General features: G+C 44.0%; 1 protein-coding gene across 2 annotated transcripts in view; it reads left to right on the forward strand.

The window, feature by feature from the left end:
* The window catches only part of LOC126399826 (CDP-diacylglycerol--glycerol-3-phosphate 3-phosphatidyltransferase, mitochondrial), a 42,005-nt gene that overhangs the window by 12,626 nt on the left and 19,231 nt on the right, over positions 1 to 10,148 (forward strand). For both annotated transcript variants that reach the window (XM_050060112.1, XM_050060113.1), the window contains exons 3-6: positions 3,918 to 3,995; positions 8,175 to 8,274; positions 8,370 to 8,559; positions 8,843 to 9,021. In XM_050060112.1, the coding sequence (XP_049916069.1) occupies positions 3,918 to 3,995; positions 8,175 to 8,274; positions 8,370 to 8,559; positions 8,843 to 9,021 (547 nt within the window). The remainder of the gene's footprint in view (positions 1 to 3,917; positions 3,996 to 8,174; positions 8,275 to 8,369; positions 8,560 to 8,842; positions 9,022 to 10,148) is intronic.

Raw genomic sequence — 10,148 nt, forward strand, 5'->3', positions numbered from 1 at the left:
CAACTCATTGCACCAGTTGGGGTTAAATAACTTGTTGCCAGCTGAAAGATAATCGCCCATGCAGTAATTATCCAATAGGAGGCTCGTACCTATTTGCTTAGTTAAATCCAGGTGGCGACTTTTTTTTTGGCCAGGCAGTGTATCTGTGTAGTGGTAGCACTGTCACCTTACAACAAGAGGGCTCCTGGTTGAAACCCAGGGTGGGGCAGCCCCTTCTGTGTGGAGTTTGCATGTTCTCCCTGTGTCAGCGTGGGTTTTCTCCAGGCACTCCAGCTTCCTCCCACAGTCCGAAGACATGCAGGTTAATTGGTGACTCTAAATTGTCCGTAGGTGTGAATGTGAGTGTGAATGGTTGTCTGTCTCTATGTGTCAGCCCTGTGATAGTCTGGTGACCTGTCCAGGGTGTACCCTGCCTCTCACCCAGTGTCAGCTGGGATAGGCTCCAGCCCCCCGTGACCCCCAGCAAGATAAGCGGTTATGGAAAATGAATGAATGAATCTGTGCTAAATATATCTACATACTTATCCAGCTTAAAAACTCAGCGAATGACCTTCCTAAGAAGATTTTTACCAGTTAAAACAATCATGAAACCACGTCACTCTGCACATTTAACTTAACGTGAATCATTTAAATCATAAATGCTGACTTGAAACCCTGCACAGTTACATACTGCATGATTTAGTTTTTGTGTCTTAACGTAGTCCCACACCTGCTGCGTGTCACCACATTGGAATCCTTTTATGTTTCCTCTAACTTTGGCCTATTCAGCTGCGTCAGGAACAAAGAAACAGGAATTTGCTGCAGTTTATATGCTGCTGTTGTGACAGCCGGGTAGCACCTTCCCTCACACAAAGACGCTGTGTAAGAGTTTTATTACACACAAGAAAAAGGCTCTTTGATGAAGAAGTTTTCCCCCATGTTTTGACCCCTGGTACATTTACATCCCTGCATATAATGAGGTCTAAAAATACAACACACAGCGTCTTTTAATGCTCATCTAGGTCATGATGTGTGTTATGTAAAATAGTTTTTTATGGGTGTGATTTACAAAAACATGTAATTTGTTTCTTTTTTAGTGACACTTCCCCATATCTTCGAGAGCCAGGAACGCTCTAAATGATGTGTTGTTCTATTTATAGATCACTTTCACGCACACACACACACCATCTGTTCTTTTCCTGTTCATCTCTAATTGTCACCAAGCTGTTTTGTGTAATATCATAATTATACTTTTGTATGCAGAGCAGAGCCAGCCAAAACATTTGTAGCGCCTTAAGCGAAATGAAAAGGAAATGGATTCATGTGACGACACGTACGAGTTTAACCACATTACAAAAGATTTTAACCTTTTGGCTTGCCATCAGCGTTAGCAAGCCATGGGGATAGTTTGGTTCAGGTTTGAGATATAAGAGATTTAGTGTTCACTTTAATACAAAGGAGGTGAAAGACGTTTTGTTTGTGGTGCTCAGAGCATGGAAACAATGTTAAATTCAGTCAGTTGACAGGAAATCAATCAGCATCTATTTTGTTAATTTAGAGTTTATTTCACTTTCAAGTGAATATAACAAACATCAGCTTCAGCTGTGAGGTTGCTTTGCTTCTTGTATGTAGAGCTGCAAGGATTAATTGATTAATTATCAACTATGAAACTAATCGCCCACTAATATAATAATTGAATTTTAGTTTGAGTAATTTTTAACAAAAATTAAGGCAAGGTTGTCTGAGTCAAGGGGCCAGTTGAACAAAGCACCTTAAATAAAGATTTTCCTTTACATTTTTATTTATTTTATTTTATTGAACTTTCATTTAACTGGAAAAACCTTCTGAGATTGGCCAACACAAGCAGCAACATAAGTTACAGACAACATAGAAAAAAAACACAGAGTGAAAATGTACAGCTCTAAAACAAGCAATGTAAAACACAGAATAAGAATACTACAAAGAAAAGCTAAAAAGTATGTTGATTAGAAGTGAGCCATAAAAACGCAAAAAAGGGCAACTACTGACGCTTACAAAGACCAGCTAAAACACACCGTGACGTTGGCATATCGATGATTTTGTACAAAAACCCTGCTGCAGTGCTTTGAACAGGCCGAGAGGAACCAAAGAGTGCAACTTTAAGTCTTTGTGCAGAAGTTTACACATATAAGGAGCTGCAGACATAACTGCTTGCTTATCAAAATCTGTTCGTGTCCTCGGTACAGGCAGTTTTAGCATTTTGTATACACATGAATATGCTGGAAGAAGGCCAAGTATAGCGTTGTAAGCAAAAGAGGAAGTCTACAAAATTGTAAAGCGAGCCAGCCGACCCGAGCTTACAGGATACAGTGATGAGTTAGAAGCTTACAGTTGGTAATAAATCTCAATACACCATGATGCACAGAGTCCAGAGCAGGAGTTAAGGTTTCCTTGAAATTAAACTGGTTGCACCAAACATCCTTAAGTCTTCTCCTTAAGATTTCCTTAAGTTTTTCTCCTTGTCTTGGTTTTATACTTAAGGAATTGCTTCAAGTTTGTTTAACTGTTGCACAGAGAACCTTAGCAAAAAAACATAAGTCTGTTCCTGGTTAAACAAAAAGGATCTTACTCTCTAACAAACAGGGTATCTCTGTCGGGATCCTTTCCATAATGTTATCAAACACTTAAAATAACAATCTGAGCCTGTCAGTGGCAAAAATGAACACATTAAGGGGACGGACGACAGGCGGCACAGTGGTGCAGTGGTTAGCATTGTCGCCTAACAGCAACAGGGTTCCTGGTTCCTGGTGGGGGAGCCCTCCTGTGTGGAGTTTGCATGTTCTCCCCATGTCAGCGTGGGTTTCCTCCAGGTGCTCCAGCTTCCTCCCACAGTCCAAAGACATGCAGGTTAACTGGTGACTCTAAATTGTCCGTAGGTGTGAATGTGAGTGTGAATGGTTGTCTGTCTCTATGTGTCAGCCCTGTGATAGTCTGGCGACCTGTCCAGGGTGTACCCTGCCTCTCACCCAGTGCCAGCTGGGATAGGCTCCAGCCCCCCGTGACCCCCAGCAGGATAAGCGGTTATTGAAAGTAAATGAATGAAAGGATTTCAGGGCTGTTTGTGCTTAAACAAAAAAGATCTTACTCTCAAACAAACAGGTCTGTATCTGTAGGGATCCTTTCCATAATGTTATCACACACAAAATAAAAATCTGAGCCTGTCATTGGCAAAAACAAGCACATTAATTGGACATCGACAGTGCACTATTGCCCAGAGTGGTTACATTGCAGCCTGTCGCAGCGGTCTCGCTCAGTACTGGACCAGTTTCAAAAACTGTCGTCTCCATCAGTCAGTTAGACACAAAAACGTGGGAAAATAGGATCCAGGTTGAAAAATATCAAACGTCCCCAATCACAACCAACCCAGACTGACTGTAAATTTACTACAACTGACTGTAAATGAGCTTCTATAAACTATGTGCACACTTGATGTGAGTTATAGTGAATAAGCTGGCAAACTTTCAGGAGTGTTGGATAGAAGATCAAAGTCATGGTGAATGGAAAGAAGTAGATGCCTGTCATGCCTCCAACACTTCTTGATGATACTGGCTGTCACTGTGGCTTTCTTGCTTTGCCGCTGCCCGTAGCACATGTGTATTGTAGTTTAGAGCTCGTGCCGCACGGTGCTACTTCACGTTCTTTGAATCTGAACACCTAGCAAGTAAAATGATCTTTTCCATGACCCATTAACGTAGTCATTCTTAAAGACATTCTCCAGGAATCTGGTTAGTTCAGACAGTGAATTCATGTGACTGGCAGGAAATGTTTCTCCTGTTGACAGTTTATCACTTCTTAGTATCAGATATTTGTGGCCAGATTCCTGACACCCACACATGCTCACATCAGTTCACACATCAATTGTTGTTTTAGTTTGTTTCTCTCTCTTTGTTTTCCTCAAGGCGCGAATCAAGACTGCGAAGAGGCGAGTGGTGATGGCCTCGTTGTATCTGGGAACAGGTCACCTGGAGCAGGAGCTGGTGAGAAAAGTGGCGTTGGTGTGTGATGCATGTTTAGAGCAGTTTGTGAGGCTGTGAGTTTTTTGGGGGCAGGTGAGAACAATGGCATCCAAACACAGGCTTGTGCCAAATAACTGGTCAGAGATGCCAGAAAATGTGAGTCAGAGTCGTCTTCCAGGAGAACCACAGTGTGGTTTGTTCAGAATGAAAATCTACTCCAGCCCAGCTACAAGGAATGACCCCAAAATGCAAGGGTTTATGGGTATAAGGAGACCAGTGTTGGCATGTGATATCCTGCTGTTCTCCATGCTTGGAAGGCCTAGCATAACAACATTAACCCAGAACAAACCACAGTCTGGACTGATGCTCACGTTCAGCTGTTTCTCGTGTGTTTTTTTTCTATCTGGTTCGAGCAGCAGCAGCAGCAGAGGGTGAATTACAGAGAAAGGCACGGACAAGTCAAACATGTTTAATTACACTTAAAAGCATTTGATGCAGCTGTGATTGCTGCCAAACTCTGTAACCTCACAGGATGATGGATTACCAGAAACGTTGAGCCAGTAAGGTGCACTGGGTCCATGTGACTTTTATTTTTCAAGCGCACGTCTTTTGTAATTGGACACAACGACCTGAACTCAGCACAGGTTCAGCACAAAGATGTGAGTGTGGTCTGTGGTTTAGACTGAAGAATGCAAACGGCAGGTGAGTCTGGATCCACAAACATAACCCTGATCCCAGGCTTAGCACAGAAGTCACCTGACTGATACTGTCACACCTGTGCTGTGTGTTTACTTAAGCGCAGGTGCAGGCAACGAGAATAAATGAAAATCTAAAGAAGGGTGTGTTTATCTTTCATATGCTGAATGCAAAGGCAGTTTGAAGTGCTTTGTGTAAGCAAGGAGTAAGACTGCATATGTGAATTAGAATGACCGCCTCGCAGCTCTAAACCTTCGCCAACCAGTCAAGTCCCGGTTTACATCCATGCCTGTCCAGACCCATATATGTAGTTATGACTTTGAAGGAATTTAATAAAAGGTATTAAAGGTCCAATGTGAAGGATGTAGGGAGATATATTTGCAGAAATGGAATATGATATGATAAGTGTGTTTTCGTTAGTGTGTAATCGCCTGAATTTTTTTCAGGTTAGGAAAGAGTTACTGCCTCAAGAGAGGGAGTTCAAGTATCTTGGGGTCTTGTTCATGAATGAGGGTAGAATGGAGCGTAAGATGGATCGGTGGTTTGGTGCGGCTTCTGGAGTGGGGCACTGCACCGGACCGTCGTGTTGAAGAGGGAGCTGAGCCAGAAGGCGAAGCTTTCGATTTACTGGTCCATCTATGTCTCAACCCTCACCTATGGTCATGAGCTCTGGGTAGTGACCGAAAGAATGAGGTCGCGGATACAAGCGGCCGAAATGAGTTTCCTCTGTGGGGTGTCTGGGCTCAGCCTTAGGGGGCGATCACACCGAGATGAAACGCTAGAAGCGCGATGCCAGTAAAACAATTGATTTCCTATGATATGGCGCGTCTGACCGGCGCTCAAGCGTCTTTTTAGACACACGTTTTTGTAGACTCTTCTTTTTAGACGTGCGTAGATGCTGAAAAGTTAAAATATTTTAAACTTTTTGAGCGTCAGACGCCAGTAGCACCAATCAAATCAAATCCTCCTTCCTGTTTTGTTGTGGCAGTTACGGCAGTTTGGTCAGTTATGGCAGTTTTACGGCACTTACGAGCGACAGACAACACAATGCAATCCGAAGACAAGAAATTTATACTGACAATATTTGATTTTGAAGAATTATACAACACACGCACAACTCAGTACTAGTTTCATGTAAGCTACTGTCTCTACTGTCTTTGGGGGAAACACTAGATTCAATGGGAGATGACAGGAGGTGTGTGTGTGTCGCCCGGTTGCTCATGCACCCCCGCTCCACAGGCGCTCTTTGCTGTTTTTTTTTTTTTTTTTGTCTAGCGCACATTGAATAAGCGCTTTCAAGCGTCTTTCAAGCGTCCGCGTTTCTGCGTCTCATTTCTATGTGATCGCCCCCTTAGAGATAGGGTAAGGAGCTTGGACATCTGGAGGGAGCTCGGAGTAGAGCCGCTGCTCCTTTGCATCACTTGTTTGTAATTTGAAACTGCTTTATTCTCTTTTTTTAAATCAGTTTTAATCATCTGGCCCATTTGTTTTGGTGGAAGAGACTTCTGCGAACACTTTGCCTCCTGGTAGAGACCTCCTGAACAATGAACACTGAAGGAATGCTAACCATCTGCATCAAGCTGGAAGTCACTAAACCGCCCCAAATCACACTGTTCCTTAAATGTATTGAAATAGAAGTTGTTACTACACTGACATGTGTGATTGCAGTGAATAATTTCCAGTGACAAACATGTTGTCTTCACGTTGAGAGTAGTTTTGGACGAAATTAAAGAACCTATCAGACGGGAACGTCAAAGAAATCATATCCTAAAAAGAAGTTGAGAATGCCAAGCGGGGATTTCGAGGACAGGTGTACAACATCAGCACAGTCCACCCCCAGTGTCACCCCATGTGTTAGTCCCCACTCATTACTGGCCGTTAGGGTGCTTTCAGACCTAGAGTTTGCTTTTGCTTGTAAAAGCACCCGTCCAGACATCACACTGGAATCTAAGAAACTATGAAGACTCACTTTGTAAACTAAACAATTAATCCAGAAAATAATTGACAGATGAGTTGATAATGACAGTAGTCACTAGCTGAAGCCCTTCTCGTTTTTCATTTTCTTGCTTCAGTCTGCAGACCAGAGGTTTCAGCTGAGACCGCACAAAGTGACCTTACTGTCGTCGTGTTTACACGTTGTCCTGCTGCACGTGTATTTGTGAATGTTCCAAGATGAAGCCGCAAAACACTGGAGTAGATTAATGATTATTGATTAACTGGCAGCCGACGGCATTTATCAAACACTGGCAGCCTTTTATTATCTGTTTACTGAGCGTGGGAAAAGCATGACTAACAAAGAGGAAACGGCTGCTCTTCAGAGGGCACCACTGGTAGCTTTATTTGTGGCCAGCTCTGCATTTTTTCCCCACCTGATTTAGTTTTTTTCTTCTGCTAAATTGTGCATCTGGTGCCCAAATGCGTTCGTTATACATCCCTCCAGAGTGCCTGTTTACATGCCAGTAAAACATTTCTTCTTTCCAGTAGAGAGCTCTTTGGGGACGCATGCACCCCCAGCACTTCCAGCTCGGCTCCAGAGCGAGATGTGTTCATGAGTTGGAGCTCTGGGGGACACTTAAACATGTGTTTATTCTTCAGAGCACAGAATAAACATTTAGTTTTCATGCTATATGTACAGTGTGCCCAAACTCTTACCACCTGCAAATCCAGAGGAAAATGTTTCCTCTCTGTTGCTTTTAAATAAATCTTGAACAAAAACGTTTCAGCAACCAGCCAACAGCTCATTGGTTTTGCCGATATTGAGCTTCAGGAGATTGTAAGTGTACCATGTGATGAATATCTCTTTATATGGTATTTTATTTGGACCAATAAGCTGGAAGAGGCAGGAAATGGACAAAAAGATGATGGCAATCAGAAGGAGTAGGTCCGCTGAGAGGAGTAACAGTGCAGCGATCTCTCTGGGGCTGGTGAGCTCAGTGAATTTGCAGGGAAGCAGAGAGGACAGAGAAAAACAGGAGAGTAAGCGAGCAATCCGATGGAGAAAAACCTCAGGGTTCCCGTAGTTCTGAATATGTTTCCAACAATCTTTTCTACTCTGGCTACAGCTTGACGTCTTCATAGGGTCATCTGCTATCTGTTTACATTTTGTAGCCTACACTGCTACATTTAGCTACATGCTAACGCTCAGAGAAACACATAAACTTGGTTGCTGATTTCAGATCATATACCTGCAGGAACATTTCGCATTGGTTTAGAAGCTTTTATTGGTGATTTTTCAAAGTTTAAAGTGCTGCTAAAACTGAGCGTTTCAGACAGAGGGTGAATACAGGTGTTCCAGCACGGACAGTGTGAGGAAAATAAGGTGTTTGTTGATCATTGAAGCATGTAAACATGTTCTAGTAAAACTTTACATACAAGTTTGAACCTGAAAATGACCATATGTCCTCTTTCAAACTGTCTACCATCAGTCCAACAGTGTTGCAGGAGTGCAATGCTCTTTTAATCTCGTTTTGATGTTTGTCCACTGCTCTCTCTGTTTTTGTTAAGGTGGACTGTATGGAGGAGGCTCTACAACGCTCACAGGACAGCAGTCATGCTCCCGACCTAAAAGTCTCCGTACTGCTGGACTACACTCGCGGCTCACGAGGTTGTTCCTTGGGATTTGTTCTGTTTGCAGGTTGACACAGAGCACCGCGCCCACAATCCTGATTCTATGTTGTGTTTTTTTTTTTACCCACACAGGAGAAGTTAACTCGAGGACCATGCTGCTGCCGTTGTTGCAGCGATTCGCCTCTCAGATGCGGGTGTCTCTGTACCACACTCCAGACCTGAGGGGGCTGCTGCGGCTGCTGGTCCCTCAGCGCTTCAACGAGACCATCGGAGTCCAGCACATCAAAGTTTACCTGTTTGACGACAGCATCGTCATCAGTGGGTATGTTGATTCCTGGCAGTTCATGTTTGAGTCCACATGAGTGTTCACACTGGGTTTCATTATTTTAATTTTAAACTTGTGTAATCTTGTCCTGAGAAGTTTTTTGCGGAACGTATACAAAATGGAAGCGACTTTGGAAACTGTTCTTACACTTGTGTTCAAGAAAATGTTCACATGGCCAAACAAACGTTCTTTCTCCTCTGTCCTTCTTCTTGTCAAAATCCTCCTGTGTTCTTACCCTGTTCCCTCGCCTCTTAAAAACTGTCTGTCTGTCATTTTTCAGGGCCAACCTGAGCGACTCGTACTTTACCAACAGACAGGACCGCTACGTGCTGCTGGAGAACTGCAGGGAGGTCGCCGACTTCTTCTCAGACCTGGTGGAGGCCGTGGGAGACGTTTCGCTGCAGCTGCAGCCCGATGACTCGGTCAGCATGCTGGAGGGCATGGTGCACCCGTACAAAGGTGTGTGTGTGTGTGTGTGTGTGTACACAGATGCATGTTTACCCTCCAACATGTTTTGACACTGTTTGACACTTCATGCTCAGTTACGGTGGCAGCGGACGGTTTTCAGCAAGAGGAGCCGATGGATTTCGCTAATGGAGCTTGAAAGCTTAGACAGGCGAATAGATGATGGTCAGAGTGTGTGTGTGTGTGTGTGTGTGTGTGTGTATGTATACAGTGTGTGTGTGTGTGTGTGTGTGTGTGTACAGTGAGAAAGATGAAGAGAGCTCTTGCGGTTGGCTACCCATGCAGCCGGATGTCAAATTGTCAGGATTTTCTCTACACACACACTGCTGGAGAACTGCAGCAGTGTGTGTGTACGGAGCACTGTGTGTCCGTAACTGGAGCGCCGACTGCCAGGATGTTAGTTTGAGGGATGAATGACATCATGTCTGCAGGACTGGGCCGCCGTGGTAACGAACACCAGGAATAGAGTTGTGATGTCACAGTGTTGCTGGAAGACGATATAGAGTGGGAACTGGCACACACACACACACACACACACAAGCACTGGTGAAATTCTAATGAAAACCATTAACGACTGATAATATTCTGAGGTGTTCTGATGCACAGAAATAACGTCCAGGACGATGAGTAAGAGGGGGAGGAGGAGGTGAAGTTTGAGTCCGTCAGTGAGAGTTAACTGTATCATAGTACAACATGCGTCCATATCTTACACCCGGCACACAGCACAGCGCAACCATCATTGCTGGTTTCAGACCAACACAGTTGTCATTTTTACAGCTAGTGCCCACATTCTGTATGTAGCAAATGTACCTGCGCCCATCTGTGCACCCATGTGCGTGTAGGTCTTAAAATGAGGTGTGGTCAGACACATTGTTGGTGAGTTTGCATGTTCTCCCTGTGTCAGTGGGTTTCCTGCAGGTACTCCGGCTTCCTCCCACAGTCTAAAGACAGGGTTCCGACGGGTCCTGTCGAGCTCGGGTTGGGTAGCCACACTCTGGTCCAGGGTCCAACAACAACACAGCTGTGCTCCATTGACTCTAATGCACTCGTTTCAGATTTCCTTCATTTTCAGGCTGGTTTTGTGGATTTGGAGCTAAATGTTGTGCCTGGGGCACGTCGTG

Source organism: Epinephelus moara, chromosome 13, assembly GCF_006386435.1.
Source record: "Epinephelus moara isolate mb chromosome 13, YSFRI_EMoa_1.0, whole genome shotgun sequence".
Classification (NCBI taxonomy): Eukaryota; Metazoa; Chordata; class Actinopteri; order Perciformes; family Serranidae; genus Epinephelus; species Epinephelus moara.